Source organism: Anastrepha ludens, chromosome 6, assembly GCF_028408465.1.
Source record: "Anastrepha ludens isolate Willacy chromosome 6, idAnaLude1.1, whole genome shotgun sequence".
NCBI classification, from domain to species: domain Eukaryota; kingdom Metazoa; phylum Arthropoda; class Insecta; order Diptera; family Tephritidae; genus Anastrepha; species Anastrepha ludens.
The window spans coordinates 62,978,547-63,000,590 of NC_071502.1; the positions used below are offsets into that span (position 1 = coordinate 62,978,547).

General features: G+C 37.8%; 1 protein-coding gene across 2 annotated transcripts in view; it reads right to left on the reverse strand.

Moving 5' to 3' along the window:
• Nucleotides 1-1,325: 1,325 nt before the first annotated feature.
• Nucleotides 1,326-22,044, reverse strand: part of LOC128866834 (tyrosine-protein kinase Dnt) — a 213,354-nt gene continuing 192,635 nt past the window's right edge. For both annotated transcript variants that reach the window (XM_054107835.1, XM_054107833.1), the window contains exons 8-11: nt 7,042-7,436; nt 6,819-6,959; nt 6,434-6,730; nt 1,326-1,575 (exon numbers count right to left, since the gene is read on the reverse strand). In XM_054107835.1, coding sequence (XP_053963810.1) covers nt 1,464-1,575; nt 6,434-6,730; nt 6,819-6,959; nt 7,042-7,436 — 945 coding nt within the window. In that variant the 3' untranslated portion in view covers nt 1,326-1,463. The remainder of the gene's footprint in view (nt 1,576-6,433; nt 6,731-6,818; nt 6,960-7,041; nt 7,437-22,044) is intronic.

The window sequence follows — 22,044 nt, forward strand, 5'->3', positions numbered from 1 at the left end:
TCAAGAGTTGAATTGATGTACACTGCCTTTCCTGCATCCGGCGCCCTAATTCATCCCACAAATGCTCAATGGCATTGAGGTCGGGACTTTGCGCAGGGGTTTTTATTACCTTTGGACAGTTATATAACAACCAGCTCTTGGCGTCATATGCGGAATGTTTGGGATCGTTATCCTGGTAGAATTGAAAACTACTTTCGATGCCTAGTTTTCTCACGCTTTCTTTCAAATTTTGTTTCAAAATTGTTAAATAAACGTGTTTATTCATTATTCCATCAATGAAATGCAATTTTCCAACTCCCGACGCCGCCATGCATCCCCAAACCATTACAGATCCACCACCGTGTTTAACCGTTTTTCTTAAATTCTGGCCTTCCAGCTCCTTGTTCGGTTTGCGCCACACTTTACACCTTCCATCACATCCAAATAAATTAAATTTAGTTTCGTCAGTAAATAATACCTAAAGAATGAATATTAAAATCATGAAATTGTTATTTTTTCCCCCACTTACAGTGCTCCAAAAATCGAAATCCTTAGCCATATATTGGCGAGCAAAAACAAGCCGCTCATTCTGGTTTTTCTTGCTGATTAGGGGCTTCTTCCGCGCAACTCGGCCGTGAAAATCAGTTTTTCGAAGAAGTCTTCTTATTGTTTCGGGATTTACCTCCACCCCAGAAGCTTCTTTAACCATCGCAGTTAATTTTGGAGCAGAAATGAATGGATTTTTCTTCACTTCCCTTAGCACCATGCTCTCATCTTTGGAGTAAAGCTTCTTTGGACGGGTTCTACGATGCTTATTTGCAATGAAACCATTTTCATTGTATCTAGCAATAATATCGTGCACTGTTGACTTGCTTTTTTTTATCAATTTTGATATTGCTCGCTCAGATTTTCCGTCTAAGTGCAGTTGAATTACTATTTTTCGTTCCCCCAATGTAGACTGTTTACCATTACGCGGCATTTTGCAAAATACTTTTATAAACTCACCCAATGATTGACAAGGCAACAATGAACAATAACTTTTAATACAAGTATAGAAAACTTAGAAATAACGGTATGCATATTTGCAAAACATGGTTTGCCCGACTTTAAATGTGAGACAGAGAAGTGGCCTTTTTCACTTTTTTATACATTAACATTTTATAAAGCAACTTGGAATATATTTTTTTTGTTGTTTTTAAATAAAACAATTTTTGTGAAAAAACAGAAAAAGGTAGAAAGTGTTTTCTTTCATCAAAACATAGATATTATGACTAGAAATTTTCGTATGCATCTGCCCGACTTTGAATGTGAGTGACTGTAGCTAATTTCAGTTTAAAATGCCCAATCGATTTGATAGATTTTTCTATATTTTATTAACTGACTGTTAAGCTATTTACATACATATTTGAAATTTTCCGAGTGCATTGTCCTTCCGAATTCGAACCGTAGCTTCTGTGCTGGTCGCCTCTTGATCCCAGTGGTATTTATATATACTTGCCAAGATCTTCATGAAAATCTTGTAAGTATGCGAGTAGTTGGGGGAATGAGGGCCGTTGTTTGGGATCCTCCAGCCAGCAACAGGACATCACCGTGAAACTGCGAGGTAGAAATTAAAAAAGGACGGCATATATTTATGAGTTAAAAATTTTATAAAGCAAAAATTTAAAAATAAAAAGGAGGTTGTCGAAAAGTTTGGATATAAAGCGTGATTTTTTAGCTATTATCTTTTTAAACAGTTGGTTTAAACAGCTGAGTACGTTTCGTGTTTTGTTTCACTGTCAAACATCTTCAGTTTGGTCTATAATTTAACCATGAATCGTCTTACAAATGAACAACGCATGCAAATCATTGAATTTTATTATAAAAATGCGTGTTCTGTTAGGAAAATTTATCGCGCGCTTCTCTCATTTTATGGTCAGTTTAATTGACCCACTGAAGCGGCTATTCGAGCTATTTTGACTAAATTTAGAACCAAATTTACATTATTGGACATCAAACCACTAACGCGCTTATGTAGAGTACGAACTGAAGAAAATATCGCAGCTGTATCGGCCAGTGTTAATGATGACCATCAATTATCGATTCGTCGCCGTTCGCAGCAATTGGGCCTCTGTTACTCAACAACGTGGAAAATTTTGCGAAAGAATTTAGGTGTAAAGCCTTTCAAAATACAGCTGGTGCAAGAATTGAAGCCGAACGACCTACCGCAACGCAGAATTTTTGGTGAATGGGCTCTTGGAAAGTTGGCCGAAGATCCACTTTTTTATCGAAAAATTGTGTTCAGCGACGAAGCTCATTCTTGGATCAATGGGCACATAAATAAGCAGAATTGTCGATTTTGGAGTGAAGATCAGCCAGAAGAATTGCAAGAGCTACCAATGTATTCATCGTCATTGGACCGTACTTCTTCCAAGATGCTACTAATCGTAACGTAACTGTGAATGGTGAGCGCTACCGTGAAATGATATCCAGCTTTTTTTTGCAAAAAATGCAAGAGTTTGACTTGCATGACATGTAGTTTCAGCAAGACGGTGCCACATGCCACACAGCACGCGTAACAATGGACTTGTTGAGAGGCGAGTTCGGTGAACATTTTATTTCACGTTCGGCCACCCAGATCGTGCGATATAACGCCTTTAGATTATTTTTTGTGGGGCTATGTTAAAGTTCATGTCTATTCAGACAAACCTGCTTCAATTAACGCATTGGAAGACAACATCAAAGCATTTATATGTGACATACCGGCCGAAACATTCGAAAGAGTATGCCAAAATTGGACTAAGCGGTTGGACCATTTGAAGCACAATCGCGGTCAACATTTGCATGAAATAATCTTCAAACATTAAATTATATGGACTGTACTATCGATTTAAATAAAATTTTTTCGTGTGTTTTTTTGAAAAACTTTCATATAGCTCTTAAATAATCAGCCTTTATTTACAAATAAAAGATAACTCTACTGAGGTTTCAGTTACTATGTAAGACACAGTCGGCGGGCGTCATAGTCGAATGGGTTGGTGCCTACCATTCGGAGTTCGGAGGCGTGGTTTCGAATCTCCGTGAAAAACCGAAATGAAAAAAAGTTTTTTCTAATAGCGATCGCCCCTCGGCAGGCAATGGCAAACCTCCGAGTGTATTTCTGCCATGAAAAAGCTGCTCATAAATAGAAAAATATAATCTGCCATTTGGAATCGACTAAAACTGTAGGTCCCTCCATCGCCCAACATCAAAACGCACGCCACAATTAGTAGGAGGAGCTCAGCTAAACACCAAAACGATATTAAGGATTTTCCAATAACAGTTGATTAACGATTTTTTATGGTCGGAATTGGATGGTATTGATCTGGACCACGTTTATTTTCAACAAGACGGCGCTACGTGCCACACAAGCACCGAAACCATTGATCTTTTACGGGAAAACTTTCCAGACCGTGTTATCTCTCGAAGAGGTGATCACAATTGGCCACCGAGATCTTGTGATTTAACACCTTGTGACTTTTTTCTTTGGAGCCACGTGAAAGAGAATGTCTACGCCAATAGACCAGGGTTTTTTCAAGACCTCAAAGATGGAATTCGCGAGGCTATCGAGGACATAGGGCAGCCACTTTGCGATTCGGTTATGGAAAATTTCATGAAAAGGATACTGTCCTGTAAGCGAGGTCGTGATGTTATTTTCCACTATTAACAACATAGGTATGCTCCTCTTTATAATGAAATAAACATCCGATCATTTATATTAAAAAATAGCATCTGGGTACTTATTTGATTTATGTTAGACCCAAAACTCCAAATGACGCCGGTTAGCTCGAGAAATAAACAATTGGCGCGATTTGTTAAACTCTTCCAAAATCGCCGGAAATGGCGCTAATTAAGAAGAAGAAGAATACATAAAATTTGCAACTGCTTTTCCGAGCAGTTTCTATAAGGTGGCGGAAGATTAATCCCTCTATCGGAAAATTTATAAAGTCTGCAAATGGCGCCGCACATCATTCTAAGTACCGCAGCTACATTATACGAATAGACAAGCAATGGAGCGCGTAAATGTGAAAATAAAAATTTCTATCACTCAAACTGATTATTTAATTCGTCAAAAAGTTATTCAAAAACAAAATTGGATGATTAATTTTGCACCACTTGCAATAGTATTGGCTTTTTCTGTTGCAAGTTTTATAGCTGTCCAAGGGTACTTTAGGAGTAATTTTGCTCATAAAAGTAGTATGCAACAGCATAAAGGATGTATATACACATATACATATAAACAAATATATACATTATACGGAATGATGAGAGCAAACGATTTATACATGCCCGTCTGTCCATGTGCAAGATAACTCGAGCAAAAATTAATATATTTCTTAACCCAAGGTAGGTTGGTATTGAATGAGCGAAATCGGGCAATAACCACACCATAGCCAACCAAAAAAAAAATTATAATATACTTCTGCTATAAATGACGCAGATTTAAATGTGACAAAAATGATGACCCGAAAAAGAAAATATGGCACAAGTAAAATTTTGAAGAATTGGTAGAGCTACGTCTAAGGTTGGGTAAATGGTGCACCTCGGTTGCAACTTAATAAAACTTGCCCAAACTTTGTGCACATATTTCCCCCCCCCCATTTAATTTTATTTTTAATTAATTTTTAAACCTAGCTGCAGCGTCACTCCCGAGAATCTAGTGCCACTGGTTCTGAAGAGCAACGACCCATGGAACGGCGTACAGCATACGACTACCGAAATAATGCAACAACTTCGGTATAGCGAGCAGGTAAGACGAAGACGTGAACGGCAAGAAAGCGCGTTAGCCATCGATCATGAAAGTGCAGGCAAACTGACGATACCAGACATAGAAACTTACCTTTTTCTATGGTATGGACAGGGGCAAGGCGGGTGGTGGAGATATGACAGGGGTGCCTCTCTCATCAAAAGACCTAAATGGGTATTATATCAGGACAGTAACGGACGTTGGGTCCAGTGTGCAAACCACCTCCCGACGGAATACTTAACGGGGGCTTGGTACTTTGATGGTAGGAGGTTTAGTTCGGGTGAAAGACCCACATTGACAGAGTTAGATATTCGCTGCTTCCTCCTCGTAAAAATAACAAACCTCATTTAACTTAAACTTAAATATTATTGAGATATCACGTGCGTGATGTACGTACTGTATGTTAAGATTAAATTGCCATCCGCCCCTTCTGGTTTCATAAGCTAAAAATTGTCTATGGGTTAGTTTGATCCCAAAAATTAACAAACAATTCACATTACATTTTACTAAAATGTGCACGAGTATATAAAGTTCAGTCTGGATCGATACTTCCTTACAGGCCCTATACTCCAAGCAGATGAGGATAGCAGTAAATATGTTAAGTAAACAACGTGTCTTAACCAGCAGATAGCTTCATAGCATTCAGGATATCATTGCAGCAAAATTATTTGAGAGACAGAAGTGTATTATACTGAATTATATATATTTCGACTACTTTTTCCAGCATTTGAGTCCTTATATCACTGATTTTGGCTTAGTCAGATAGGTATACTTTAATAATGAATCTTTCAGTACGATCTTAATATCTACTACCCGTTTCTCCCTTTCCACTAGACGACAGTAGATGCCTACACTCGCTTTTCTTAGAAAACCGGGCAGATTACGACAACGAGCTAAGTGTCTTTCGAGAAGCGAACTCAATGATGTCTCTACCTTTTCGAATTCTATCCTCCAAGCAACTACTTTGCCAGTATTGCTGTGTATACCAACAGACAAAGAATTTCAAATAACCCCACAAAAATACTGCCTCGTAGGCTTTTCTGAAGGTAATCTTACCACAAAAACTTCTTTCAATAAATAGAGCAGTAAGGCATGTGGAATGAACAGCTAAAAACAAAGTCTACCGACCATAATAACCCATTTTTATGAATATAACGACCGAAGAAATGTGGCCGATCATATACTCTGCTCACAGTGTACTTTTGTGGTAAAGGTGTTCGGAAAAAATCGGACTTTAAGAAATTCACACGAATAATAGTCATCAAAGTATACTGCGAATGAAAATAATGATTGGATTGTTCAGTATGAGTGAGGACAATGAGCGATTATTCTTAGTTGAATCCTGATCCATTGCGCCTGGAAAAATATGCTACAAGAAAATCTCTTTAAATATAAAACTTTCCCTTTCTCCCTTTTCACGATTATTGTTGAAAAATATCCTTCAAATAAGGAAATTGTCCACAGTCTGGCCTCATTGCCTAGATACTCTACTATTATTGTAACAATCAAGAGCAAATAAATTTTTCAAGCCTTGTTTCTCGACAAAATTATTGATTCTCTGACTGATTTCTCTGTTCTCTTCACGAACTATGACTTTTTCGACGATAGATTGACTACTAGCAGTTCCTAAAAAAACTATTTTTTTGCACTCTAACTTGGATGACTCAATATTATATAATATTTACTTACAATTCATCAGGACAGTTGATAGGTTGGCCCAGCCGAAAACCATCCGAGAGGTATGCGCTCAACTCAAAAATGTCTACCTCTTCAAAAGGAGTAAGCGCCAAGGTAGCCAACTCCCAGAAAAGTACACCCAAAGTCCAAATGTCACTGTAAGTGTTAAAGTACTTTTTCTGTAAGGACTCCAAGGCCATCCATTTGAGCGGACGATTCTCATTGTCACCCAGGCAGTGATAATCGTCGGGAAAAAGATCGCGCGACAAAGCGCTATCACAAATTTTCACATAGGAATCAATATCGAGACTGGAAAGATGAAGGGAAGAGATAAATAAATTTAAAAAATGTCTACGTAGTTTTCAGTGAGAAGTCCTAATTCGAGGCAAATACTCACTAGCAGTTACGCGTTGCAATATCGCGGTGAATAATACCCAACGAGTGCAAGTGCGCCAGTCCTTTGGTTACATGCAAACCGAACTCGACTAGCTGGCGGGTGCTGAGTGGCGAATTCAATTCACGCGACTTCTGTAAGAAACTGTCGGAAATAAAGAAACAAAGGGAAAGCAAAGTTAGTTTTAATTTCTACATATCGCTAAGTCGTTTGCTTCTCTACTCACATTTTCAGATTGCCCTTGGACGGATAGGGATATGCAATCTCGGGCGGCCCTGGCAGTTCGGTGTTCGCCAATAAAGGTGTCAGTATATTCTGATGACTTACACCGATCAGCGTTGAAGCCTCTTGCAGCAAACAAGCAACCTGTGTGAGTGAAGCACCATCGACGACCGTTTTGATAATTACATCGCAGGAGTCACCTAAATTGCCAGCGTAGATGCGCCCATAAGTACCCTCCTTGATGAGATGCTGGCACATAAGTGTACCCGGCTGTACATTAGGAATTCGTCGGAGTTTCTCTTTTGGATCACTGCCACTACCAGCCGAGGAGCTAGCGCCACCGAAAATGCTGCCATTGCCGCCACCGCGACTGCTCTTCGGTGTGGACATGCTGTAAACCTGCAAAGAGAGGAGTACAGGAGTGTACCGTTAAATAAAATAAGAAAACTAAGCAAAGAAAAGTGTTTGTTAAGCTCCTGTACTATCGGGCAGTGTGTCCGATGGCTCAGCCATTACTCATTGTGACGGGTGGATTTAATGCGGATTGACGATATTTAGTAGATAATCAATTTGTTGAAGTTGTAGATGAGAGTGGGTGTCGTACACACGCAAATGTATAGAATTATTTATGTATGTATATGAGCTGTATGTGTTTCTCAGTTGATTGGCAAAGTTGTGATGTGGCTTTGTGCGTTTAATATCCAAGTTAATGAACTTGCACTCCATTCTGGATGGGGCGTTTGGCATTTATGTGTATGTTAGCGTTTGCCTAACTAAACCGCCGGCCAAATAAATGTCCAATATCATTGCCAACAGTACAAAAGTGTGGCGGACAGTGTGGTAAAAACACATCAAACGCAGTGCGGTTACGCCTATCTAAACAATCAGTTTCCACGAATATTCGTGTGTACATACATACATACGTGCACATATTCTAGTATATATACATACATTTGCGCATTCACTAAAATGTGAGTATTCAGAATAGTAGAGAATATAATTAACGTGCATATATGAACAACTAAATACTCGGTATATTGACCCATTGCGTGATTTTAATTGAAATTGAATACCAAATAAATTTATTCAAATCGGGGAAATTTTTCTACACTTAAAAGGCGAAGGAAAAAGTTCGAAAGGAAGTGAAATAATCTGAAATAAAACTTCCTTAGAGCAAGTGGAAATAAAGGCAAATAAATCGATAGATATTTCTACTACTCATACTTATGAAATATAGCGATTTTTCGGTAAATTTAATAAACTCGTGGCTAGATTATTCAGGTCTACAAGTAAGGGCTTCTTGAGATAACTGTTATTGCTCATACATAAGGAGCTGTTGTGATCTGATTTTGGGGATCTCAAAAACCACAACAACTGAGGCTCTTAGTGCCATTTTGAATCTTTCTCCTTTTTACCTTTTCAAAAAATCACGCGAGAACTCGTGTTGCCTTGTGTTTGTGTTCCAGGAGAGTCATTAAACACGGGCATGCGTTCATACTAAAAATGTTTAGTTTCTTCTGACCAGCACAGCAATTTTATTATATGATTTTGAGAAGGGGGTTACACAAATTACTTGCTAGGATTGTGTGATACAACTTTTTCTGGTCTACACGAATAAGTCGAGTGATGTTTCTTTTAATTATCACTTTTGCAAAATAAAATTTTAGTTCTGAGAGCAAAATCTTAAAAAGTTTTGTTTTATTACATTTTGAACATTGTCGTCCATTTTTTATTATCTTATTTGTGGTTTTTTTGTTATCTTATATTCAGACGTTACCTGTAAGAAAGTTAATATTTTTGAGATTTATGCAATGTCGAGAATTTTGGTAGAGTTTTTAAACTGAATGAACTTAAATTCAAAATTCTTAACATTTTTATAAATGTTTTTAAACATTTTGATTGGCGAAAATATACTTTTTAAAGAATTTTTTTTGGAAAAAATTGTATAAAATTTTTTTTTTTTAATTTTTTTGACAAAATTTGTTTTTGCAATTAAGTGCATCAGTGAAATGGGCTACACTAGCGTCTTAGTAAGTACGTGTGTATACGAGTATAAGTACATACAGCTGAATACTACTGATTCGATGGAACGGTATTTTGCTCTGATTTGCTATTCGTATTTGAATGTAACTCGGAAAATATGGCAATACCATTATGAAGTTTGCAGAGCTTATCAACTATTATGAAAAAAGGAGGCAAAAATGTGTGACAAAAAAAGGAGTTTCTTTCCAAAAAATTTTAAATTTTTTTCCAAAAAAATATGAAAAATAACTGATAAGAGGGGTTTTCAAAAATATTAATTAAAAAAATTTGTTCCCAAATATTTTAAAGAAAACTATAATATTTTTTTGAAAAATATGACAAAAATCTGAGAGAAGTTTTTTTTTCAAAAAGAACAAGAAAAATTTGCTCACAAATACAATATTTTAAACAAAAATATAAGCTTTATTTCAGGAAATGACAAATTTTTTTGTTTTAATTTTAAACAAAAATATAATCTTTTTTCCAGTTTCAGAAAATATAAAACAATTCTGAGAAGTGTTTTTTGAAAATAACAAACAATTGTTTTTTTTTAATTTCAAACAAAAATGTAAATTTTTTTTCCAAACAGAATTTTCCTGAAAATATATTTCATCCAAACAAATATTTTTTTTTTAAATATCAAAAAGAACCTCATATCTTTCACTATACCAAAATTTGCAACATTGAATAAATCTCCAAGTAATTAAATTTTTTGTTTTAAGATTTGTTCAGTTAACTTCTTATTATATCAAGCCTACGAAAAAACTAATTTGCAGAAGAATTTACAACAGTGCCCGAAATACGTAATAATTGGTAAGAAGAAATTTCAAAAACGACGAGGAAAGATAAGACGAATTTAATCAACTGCCATTGAAGCATTAGAATTAAATGAAAAGCATTTCAGCATTTAATGAAGTCATTAGGCATTCATCTTTAAATCTTTTTCTTATTTCTACAAACTTTATCCTATTGTATTTGATTCGAAAATTGTAAAACGCGGTTCATGCCCCCAAACTATATACTTATATACATATAATTAGCGTGCACACCCTTTCTGGGGTGTTTGACCGAGGTGTTCCTCCAATTTATGCGTCATTATGCTGTTCCACAAATGGCGGCACCTACAGTTTTATGTCGCAGATGATTTTTTATGAGGAACTTTTGTATAGCATCAATTTTCTCGGAGTTTTGCTATTGTTTGCCGCGTAGCGAACGCTGTTAGATGAACTACTGTAACTTGATGTTTCGTACCCGTGCTATACCGAATTTTGGTAACGCACAAACCATTTCGGCTACTGTGGCCGCCTATATTAGAGATCTAAATAATCGCTAAATCTAACGTGAATATCGATGTGTACGTTTATTTAAATAAACAAGGGGATAATTCTGTTATAATACGACATTCGTTTGAAAAGTCCGTGTAAAGTCAGAGAGATGGCACTACTGGTGCGTATTGAGGTATGTTTAGTAGCATTTCTTGGAAGAACATACATCATGTTTCAACCTCTTCGGTCTATTTTTTGAGTTTGGCTTTCATTTGAATAGAGAAAGTCGAGTGCCTTTCCATCACGACAATGCACCAGCTCACGTCTCAGCATTTGTGGTCGCAAAATTAATGGAAATAGCGTTCCAACTCGTTTCGGTACCCCAGCAACGTAGGTGTAATCTGAAATTATTTTATTAAAACTTTATCTAAATTTATAGTTGCTCCACTATATAAAAATTTGAGTAAAATTAAAATTTAAGGCTTGTCCAAAAACTTATTATTTCATTAATTAAACTAAAAAATACTTCCTCAAAAAGAAGGTTTAGACTAATTAGGGGTCGCCGAAAACGAGAATTTGTTTAATTTATTTTTTGAAGGAAGTGTTTTCGATGCATAGACAAAAAATCTGTTTTCTAGGTATTTTCAAAGTTATTGCAAAACAAAAACACTCCCGATAAGCTAACCTTTTATGAAAGCTATTCGAAACAGTTTGAACTTGTATTTACAGCAGTAGCAGCGCACCATATTGCAAAGTTTGGTCTCTTTATTTATTATTTGTATATTTGGTTTTGTTTTCTTTTATTGAAATGTAGCTCATACTTCAAAGAATAAAAATATATTACTCAAAGTTTCACTATTCAAAATTTCAAAGGAGTCTCAAAATTTAAAAAATGAATCGTGTTGATGTTTGAATTTTTTTCTTGCTGGTTGCCTGCGCGTTTTCTTCATACAAAAAAAAATCGTGTTTGTATGAATAAAAATATATTAATATTACTAGTAATAATAAATAAATTTAATAAATATTAAAATTGCATAAATAACAAGTATTTACAAAGTTGACCTTTTTGAGTTATAAATGGCCTTTCAAAAGTGACGCTTAAATGTCAGTAGTGATTAATTCCTAGATCATTTTATCTTTGACATTTGTCAAGTAGACAGATGTACATACAATTTTACACGATGGAATGATTGAAACTTATTATCAAAATCGTCAATCTTTAAGAACAACATACATAAATTCAAAATTCGTAATTTTTCTGGTGTAGATAATCATTTGAATGAATAGGCAATTCAAATTTTGGTGAAAAAATTTCAAGAAAACGGTTCTGTTGAGGATAGGAAAATCACTGATAGACCAAAAACTGGACGTTCCGTTGAGAATATTGCTGCTGTAGCGCAAAATGTTGCTGAACAACCTTCAACATCGACATCTCGACATTCTCTATACTAGGCATTCATGAATTGACTGTTTGGCGGATTTTCATGGTGAGCATTTAAATGATCTAATTTTTCATATATAATTGTTAAGAGTCGTATTTTGAATAAACAACCCAAAGAATCTAATTTTGTACTTGTTTTATTTTAAAACAACATCTAGGTGCCTCTTTTGGAAGACCCGTTATAATTTTAGTTGTAGTATGAACTATATTTTTTATGAAAAAATAAAAAAATATTAAAAAAAAAATCAAATAAATAGTCAAAACCTCGAAATATGTCGCGCTGCCATTATTGTGAACATAGATGTATGTACGTATATTCCGGCTTTGTGCGTTGATGCATTTTGTCATATTTTCTGTGCGAATTAGGCACTTTTAAGCTTCCCACTTTCATAATGAAATTGTCTTTCATTTAAACATTTTTCATTATTGTTTGTGCAAACTGTCTACTAAAAGAATAACGTTTACAAATGTATTTTTATATTTTATTTAAAAAGTACTATTTCGATTGCCTGGATTCTGGAGTTTTTCTCGCAACGACTGCAAAAGCCCTTGGAAGCCTATTGAATAACTGCAAAATCTCAGAATTTTATTTAGATTTTAAAATTTGCGCAATACGAAAAACTATCACAAGGTGAGGCAAAATTCAACTATTTCGATTTGGATAACTTGTTTACCAAATACAAATATTGATTGAGTGAAATATGAGATAATAAGAGAAATATACATGAGTGATGGAAATCTTATTTTGGCCATTGCTTGTATGTTTGTGCACTGCAGCTAGGTCACAAGTGTTAAATATGTTTGACGTACGACGCCATTTGCAAAAATTATAAATTTTCCAATAGCGTGATTAATTTTGCTCCACCATGTAGCAAAAGCTATTGCATAATAATGCTGTTGCCTGCTATTCACAGCTCTAAGTCTCTCTGTGTCTGTTTATATTCAATAAAAGACGAATTTTAGTTTTGCTGCTTTCGAAGGTGGTCCATACCTTGAAAACAAAAAGGTGGTCCATACCCTAAAACCAAACCACCGTTTGCCTTACTAAAAATATTGCTGCTTTACTTCTTAATTGAGTCTCAATAACCTGCCTCTCCTCATTGCATATCCCAATTGCAATTTCCCCGCTAACCCAATATCGCAGCGATTTATTTATTTTCGCTCAGCTGAGACAATATAAGCTAGTTGTTGCTGTGTTTTGATATGCTAAATAGCAAAAGCTCTTAATGGAAAATACAAAAATGCCATTAACCGCAAGACAAAAATGACAACCCACAAATTGACGGTTGTGGAGGAAGGCGCATGAGGAGAGCTCCTTGTTACGCGTACTGCAAGCTACTCGCCTTATTTTAATTACCTACCGAAATCACTAAATTCCTTTGGCATTCCCGTCCACTTTCATTTATCATCATTGTTTTTGTTTTTTCAATTAATACGACTAAGCTTAAGTGTTTTATACGAACAACTGTTCTTGGATTAAATTCCTTTTTTTGTGGCTCGGCCAATGTTTTTGTTTATCTCGTTGTTGTTATTGCAAGACATTAAAAAAGTTTTGAATAGGTAAATAGAGTTGTCACTGTAGCGCCCAGCTAGCGGACGAAAGCCGCAAACGGATATAAAAGGCCAATAGGCCAACAAACAAAAGGAAAACGACTAGCAGCCAAAACCAATGCGACTTTTATCTCGTTGCGATCGCCAACGCTTTTGTGTGCTGCTTTTTCGCCTTGGGAGTGGGCGGTGATATAGTGATGTAGTCATTTTAACAGCTGTTCGGACGACTATGTATTGCTTATGGCGCCACCTCAAATTGTTAGTCAGTGGTTGGGTCCGCACACGCCGTAAATCTTCATCAAGTGAAAATTACGTAATTTCCCAACCGCCAACTGTCGGAGCCACCGGCAACAATTGCCAGATTGGCATGCCATGACTGCAAGGGCTGTGGGCCGCTGTCCTTGTGTGGCTTTTTGTGAAGCGTGCCATACGCGGTCCATATGTGGGGTTGGCCATAACCGCTTTGGAAATGTGGCAAATAGCAATTTTCGAAAAACAATGCGAATGTAACCAACAAAAACAAAAAAAAAAACAATAAAGCCAATGAAAACAAAAAGAAAAACAATGAGCCAGACATACAAAAGAGGGAAGTGAAGTAGCGGGACAGTGCGGATATGGTTTAATTGTATTCAAGCGACTTGGTTCAAACCTATGTACGCACCAAAAACAATAACAAAAATAAGAAAACCGAGGAAATTAAAGATTCCAGTGACAATTAAAAAAAAAAGGAACAAAAACAGCAAAATGACAGCATTGTTGAGCAAGTTAATAACAACAGCAACATAGCGACATACAACCACGACCTCAGAATCAGCTCCAAGTGGCTGACGCAAAAAGTCAACGGGCTTTGACAATGATTTCATTTATTAAAGGGAACAACCGCAACATGAGTAAAATTTATTTGCGTTCGACCACAAATTGTCGTCAATGTGGCTGTGGTCGGCGTGGGCTTAAATAGTGACAATGATGGTACTGCCCAAAATAGCCAACCATCAAAACAATTGCTCCTCTACGTACCAGTCCACTACCTTAATAAGTACAAAGCAAAAACAATCAACGTACAAAACAGAGTGACAAAAAGTTGCTGCTGCAACGATAATAATATTGTGTTACAATGCATATACATACATACATACATACATATACATAAACATAAAATACATAAAAAACGACATCAGTCAAGTCATAAAAGCTGAATGAGCAAAAGCAAGCAAAACGATGAGGCGCTGAATGGTGCGAGTGACGGTCGGCATGGCAAGCAGACTAAAAGTTTGCAGGTGATTGTGGTGGCGAAAAGTGCCAGCACATACATACGTATGCACGCGTATAAGTAAGTTGTGTGTCAATTGGCTTTGGGCACTAACAGCCAGAGAACAATAAAAACACAATAACAAAATAGGTGTCGCAGCCAAGCGAACAATCCACGGGTAGATGTGGATAGTTTAGACATTTTATTTAAAATATTAAAACTTCAGAAGTGGAATAAAGTTGTGTATATTGAGAGAGTTTAACTCGAATTTCTAGTCCTGATTTTTATCCTTGCATAGGAATAGTTAAACACCATATATTTTTGAATTATATATATACCACTCGATCAAAAGGTTCGCGGAATATATCCAGAAAATTTAAAATACAAATTTATTCCTCAAAAGTGATATTATCGCCGTCAAAGTACTCCCCATCAAATGCAATGTACTTATGCCAGCGTTTGGCCCAGCTCTCGAAACATTTTTGGAACTCTATTTTCGGTATAACCACCAGAGCCGTCTTCTATTTTTGCATTACTTCCTTTCAGCTGTTAAAATGTGATCCGCGTAGTGGTTTTTTGACTCAGTCGAACAGAAAAAAATCGTGACCATATCAGGTGGATTCGATGGCTGTTGGATGGCACTTTTTTCGTTCTAGGTCAAAAACTCAAGGATGGCCCTGTGCGACGGTGCGTTATCATGGTACAACATCAAAGAGTTGTTTTCCCATAAATACTTTCTATTTCGCCGAATTGCTTCACGTAAACGGATCATAAAGCGAAATAATCTACGTTAACCCTTTCGCGATATTGTTGCCATATGGCAACAGTAAACTTTAAAAGGCCGTCAACACTCTCTTGTAAAAAATATCAACTTTTTTGTTACATATTTTCAAAAATTGAAGTTTAATGGTTAAACAGAAATAAAATAAATAATAACCGCCCATTATATATCGGTAATACACATTTTTAAGGAAAGCCTTCTGGCATATAGCACTTCACACTGAAATTTGTATTTTGCATTTTTAGATTTTGAGGCATTTTGGGCAAATGTTTTCAACAATTTTTGAATAAAGTATATAGAAAAATGTTCAATCTGTCATTTGGCATATAAATATTTTTTTGCTAGCAGCTTTAAAAGCTGTACTAATTTTTAAAACTAAGCTTGTTGCCATATGGCAACAAATTTCTCGTAAGGTGTTAACTTGTATTAGATTGCAGAAGAAGTTTATTTGCGATTGAAACGAATACACAACATTTGTTGCCATATGGCAACATTAAAAAAAATCACTTAACAAAAAAACAAAAAAAAAAAAAATTATTTAACTATACTATCCTAAAATAAATACTCAGACAAAAATTTGGATTTTTTGGATGGCGCAATAAAAAGATGTACCGAAAGGGTTAACGCCACTGTTGCCCTTATTAACTCTCTGACCTTTAGAAAAAATCGTGTTGTATAATACCGTTTTAATCCATAAAAACTGTGAGCCTCGCTTCTTTTTTGACTGTAAACGACGTGGTTTTGGTTTTGGCTCATTTGAAGTTCTCCACTTACTCGCCTGATGTCAGGATTGCGTGTCGTACTCATAGACCCGCGTCTCGTCTCCAGTAATGATGCGTTTGATGAATATGGGGTGGGAATTGAGCCTTGGAAATAATGTCTTTGGCGATGTCAACACGGTCCCTTTTTCTCATGAAACTCAGGTCCTTTGGAACAAGCTTTGCAGCAACACGGCGCAAAACCCAAATCATTAACTACAAGTACAATATCCTGGACGAATTCATAAGTAGTATTCAAGTCTTTTGCCAGCTCTCTGATGGTTAATTTTTTGTTATCGATTAACTTTGCACCGTATAATTAGTCCCAGCCAGTGGAATAGGTGCTCACATGCGGCGGCCTGACTCAACTATTTCCATGATTTTATCAATACTTTACCGGAGCGTGCCCAATTTTCGACATTCATATTATCAGAAAGGAGTTGTTAAAACTATCGCACTCAATACTGTCTGAATGATTGATAAACAACACACATTTTTTCATCTATCTCTGCCTTTTCACGTTGATCGTATCGAACTTTTTTTATTGTCTCTCTTTTAACCACGTGGATGAGCCAAAGGCATCTAGCGGAGAACCTTCAGGACTTTTTACTTCACTTAATATCGTTACTTTTCAATGAAATTAGTTACAAAAAGCAAACTAGTAAAAAAATGCATCGTGCGGAATTGAACTATTTTCGATTCCATTGGGCACTTACAAAAAGCCATAATTGGATCAAAGTGAGGCGTTCTCGTTTTCATTCCTGTGCTACAGACATACATCAATTTCGTCCACTATGACTGAAACAGTCAACGGAATCATGGAAAATATTGAGTTGCTAAGGATCTAAATATCCATAAAAACGGGGTTTTGAACGTTTTAAAAGCAACTGGGTATAATAATCAAAGTCCAAGTGACACATGAATAAACAAGGAAAAATTTGTTAACCGAATTTAAACCAGTTTTAAAGGGAATGATTTCCGAAGATGAAAAATGTATAATAGAATATTTGGTATAAATTTTGGACACTAGTTTCCCCCGTTGATATTAGTGTATAGCCTGAAATATTAAAACTTAATTTTTTCATTTCTTTTTTAGGGCCACCTGTAGCTTTCTATCCATTAAACTACAAGTTTTGTTCATTGGGCACCTGAAATATCAACTAGCAGCACAAACTCCATACGTTTCATGGCCTCTACATACATAAACATTAAATGCACACACACACACGCGTATACATTGTCTAAATTATATAACTATGTGCGAACATACAGAAAGAAAATTTCAATTAAAGCGAAACAATACACACTCTATCATCCAGCGCCATAACGACAAACGCCATTTCGACGAGACAAAAAGAGCGAACTCACACACGCAAACACTTCCTCGGATGAGGATGAGTCGGACGAACGGTAGGAGTGTCGAGGCGCTTTGGTGATAAATCTTTGTCGCCGAATAAATACCAATGTGCTGTTTTGTGACAAAGCTAAGGAGGAGCAGCGGAAGAGGCTGGCTGAAAAACCACCGAGCCAAACAAAACAGCCAAGACGAAAGCGACAGTGAGAAGCATGGAGGCATGCAGCGTTGGGCGGTAACCAACAACGCAGTGAAAGTGTAATTAAAACTTTGACTAACGACAGCCAAACGAGCTGAAGCGAACCAACACGCAAATAAATGGTAACCGAGGAAATACGGGCAGAGGGGAGGGCAACTATTGTGGAGCAGGGCAGGCGAAAAGAGCGCAGCAGCCAAGCAGCTGTGCAGTTGCGGTTGACATTGGTTTTTGGTGGCAATGTATTAACATGCCATGTCAATGTAGTTGCCGCTGTTGCCGTTGTTCCCACTGTTCCCACTGCTCCGCTGTTGCGGTATGTCGATGTCATAACTTAAATCTTTAATAGAGTCGAAATGGGTTTGCTGCAAGCAATACGTGTAGAAAAATCAGCATTGCCGAACTTAAAACTAATGAGCAACTCTAACCACCGAATTGGTGGTGTATGCATAGTGCAAGTGGCGCGGAGCTTAGTTGGTGTTGTAGTGAGTCAGCAAAAGTCAAGGCTCTGTAGCTTTCGAGTTGCGCGAGCTGTGCGAGTTGGTAATTAGTGTAAGCGTGGCGCTGGGGAACAGTAATTGTGCTTGTTGTATCGTGGTTGTTGCTGTAATTGTTGTTGTCAATCTTATCTGTGCACAAACTGCAATGTTGGCTGTGCGCAAATTAGAAATTTTGACAATTGCTGCCAAGCGTTGCTACCCCTGTGGCGTTTTGGGAAATGGGAATTGCTGCTTGCAGGAACGAATAACATTTGTGTGCACGCACTTTGCTCCGCTTATCCACTTGGTACATCACCATACCTCCAAATTCTCCTCTACTCTGCCACTCCGTCACGTCTTGTTACCCCTTGGTCTTTGGAATAGTTCAGTTAAATTGAGTTGAGTTGACATTTTCGATGGGTTTGTTGTGACATTTGAAATGACATATCCAATATCATCCCCGATGAATGGTCGGTCGGAACAAACCGGCTGTTGCAATATCAGTCACACTCCTGCCGTCACCACCACCCCACTCGTTGCAACCACGAACGCCAAATGCATAAACTTAAACACTTTGCTATATAAAAGCGTACACAATTGCACACACAAACATGGCACACATGCGGTGAATTGCTAATGGCAACGGAAAGCATGCAGCTAAAGTGGATCGTGAGGCAAAATGTTGTTTTAAATAACATAATTAGCGACTGTAGGCCTTAGAATTGCTCGAATTCTAATTTTTTTCGGAGAATTCAAGGCAAAAAATAGTATTATTATTACCAGTAACCATTGACATACATTTAAAATTATAAAGTAGAGAAGAGCTGTGACTGCTATGGCCTTACGTTCAACAAAATAATGTTTTTGCACAATTAGAGATACTGAATTTGAATTTGAATTTGAAAAGGTCGAGCCAAGGAGCACCAGGAGATTTGGTGGCTCCTAAAACACTCAGGCTAAAGAGCCCATTGTATTTAAAGCTCTAGAAAGGGGGTAGATAGTCAAGAAGGGAGGGAGAAAAGTATCAGAGAAAGAGATAGAGAAGAATAGAGATAGTTAGTCCTGTGAGAATTTTCCAGATTCTTTGGCAAATCTGTAAATATCCTCCAGTTTTAGAGAACGAATATTACTCATTCTCATGACATCGGAACCCAATACTCGTAGTCGCGCTCTAGCAAAGGCAGGACACTCACAGAGAAAGTGCTCAGTGCTATCCGCCTCCTCCAAGCATGACAGGCATACCGGGTCCTCGATGATTCCAATGGTGGTCATATGCTGACCCCATGGGTTGTGTCCTGTAATGATGCCGACCATCAACCTAATGTCTTTCCTTCTAAGTTTTAGTAGAAAGTTTGACAGTTTTCTGTTCGGACTTGTCACAAAACACTTTGCAGTTCTGCAGCGTTCCAGACCGGACCATCGCTCTTTATGTAGATTGCCTACATAATCGCTGATCCAATTCTTGATTCCTGCGAGACTGATTCCGATTATTGGCTCTGGCCCCTGTGGGGGCACCGCTGATCCACGGTTGGCCAATTCGTCGGCAATTTCGTTTCCTTGAACACCGGAGTGTCCCGGAACCCATATAAGTACAAGCCTGTTTTGTCTTGCGACAGAATTAAGCTTCTTCTTACATTCTTGAACAATCTTTGAGGTTTGCTTCGCGTTCTCCAGGGCCTTCAATGCAGCCTGACTGTCACTGAAGACTCCAATCTGTTTTCCGCTCCATCTCCTCTCGATTATCCATTCGGATACTTTTAGGATGGCAAAAACTTCTGTTTGGAAAACAGTTGCCATTTCCCCCATAGCATAGTGATACTTATTACTATCGTTTAAGTACCAGACCCTATTTCATTCTTGGCATCAAATTCCCTTCCAAATGAAACTGTGGGTATCAGGTCATCTTTAGGTGCCAAAAACAGTGGATACTGCTCCGACAGCAACTTAAAGATTTCTCTGTGTCCCGAAGTTCCATCTTCGTGCCAGAGACCATATTTATGGAGTCTACACATTGCTTTTATTGTTTCCTGTTGTATCTTAAGATCCAGGGAGAGCAAATCAAGCATAGCATTTAGGGTATCACCAGAGGTTGTACTCATGGCACCCGTGATGCATAAACATACACTTCTTTGCAGCCTGTATAGTTCCCGGATTGTGAACTTAACCATGCTCCGTCGCCACCAGACCACAGAAGCGTAAGTGATGATTGGTCTGATAAGTGCTGTGTATATCTATAGGACCACAGCAGGTTTCAGAACCCAAGTTTTGCCAAAGGCTCTACGGCATTGCTGAAAAATCTTGAATGCACGATTCACCTTCAGTGAAACGTGTGTCTCCCAAGTCAGCTTATTATCCAAGATTACTCCTAGATATTTAACTTCGTTGGAAAGACCAAGTGTCACACCTTTCAGTGTTGGAAGACTGAGTCCATCCAATTTCCGTTTTCTCGTAAACAAGACTATGTTTGTTTTGTTCGGGTTAACGGAAAGACCTTGTCTCATGCACCAATCATCGATTTTGTCAAGAGTCCTCTGCACTTTCGTGCAAAGCCTCCTTAAGGATTTATCTGATGTTAGCGCACAGACGTCGTCCGCATATGCTTGGACGTGAAACCCGAGTTCCTGCATCTCCACTAATAGAGAGTCTACGACGAAGCACCACAGCAGCGGAGAAAGAACACCCCCTTGGGGACATCCTTGCTTGGCCCTGACTGTGATTTGCTTGTCGCCGCTCTCACCAGTGGTTAACAGCCTCTCAGAGAGCATGGAGTATATCCATTTTATAATGGCTTGATTAACTCCGTGTCGTTCGGCAGAAGAACATATCGAGCCGAAAGTGGCATTATCAAAAGCCCCCTCAATGTCCACGAACACGCCCATTGTGTATTCGTCAGCTTCCAGCTCTGCTTCAATCTTGCTAACAAGATCGTGTAAGGCTGATTCACATGATTTTCCACTCTGGTAAGCGTGTTGATTTCTACTAAGTGGACTTCTCGGCAATACCCCCACTCGAATATGTTTCTCCACCACTCGTTCCAGACTTTTCAACATGAACGATGTCAAACTGATTGGTCTAAAACTTTTTGCTAGGGAATAGTCATCTTTTCCTGGTTTTGGAATAAATACTACTCTTACGCGTCGCCATTGGGATGGTATATAACCAAATGCAAGACAGGCTGTGAAGATCCTTTTCAGGGCCTCAATCAGCCTATCTCCTCCTTTTTTAAGCATTGCTGGATATATTCCGTCAGGTCCAGGGGACTTAAAGTTCTCAAAGGAAGATAAGGAAAGCCTTATCGATTCCCTTGACACTATCCGACTAGCAATATACCAGCTGTACCTAGAGGTTCCACCGTTGCTACCGTTATTGTTCATGCCACTCTCAACTTCAGAGAGAGTTCTACTACCCGGAAAAAGGGTTTCGAGTAGAGCATTAAACGTTTCCGGTTTGGAAATGGTGTATGAACCATCAGGTTTTCGAATGGAATCCAGCCTTACTGAGCGGTCTAAATGAAGGACCTTACAAAGTCTCGCTGTTTCCCTCATTTCTTCGACGTTACTGCAGAAATTTCTATAGGATTCAAGTTTGGCTTGCCGTACTTTTTTCTTATATTCTCTCTGTGTAAGTCGATGATTAGCCCAGTCCTCTTCTGTTTTGGTCTTCAAGGCCTTATTAAGAAGTTTCCTGGACCGTACACGAAGCTTCGACAGTTCAGGGTTCCACCAAGGAACCGCTTTCCCCTGTCTGCTTTGCCTGAGTGCGCACAGTTCCTCAAAGCAATTGATTAAAGTACCTTCTAATTTCTTAGTGGGATCTTCAATCATTTCTGCTGATTTGAGTTTTTTCAGGTTTGGTAATCGCTCTGTTACAAGCTCACCATACCTGTCCCAGTCCACATTTCGAGGATTCCT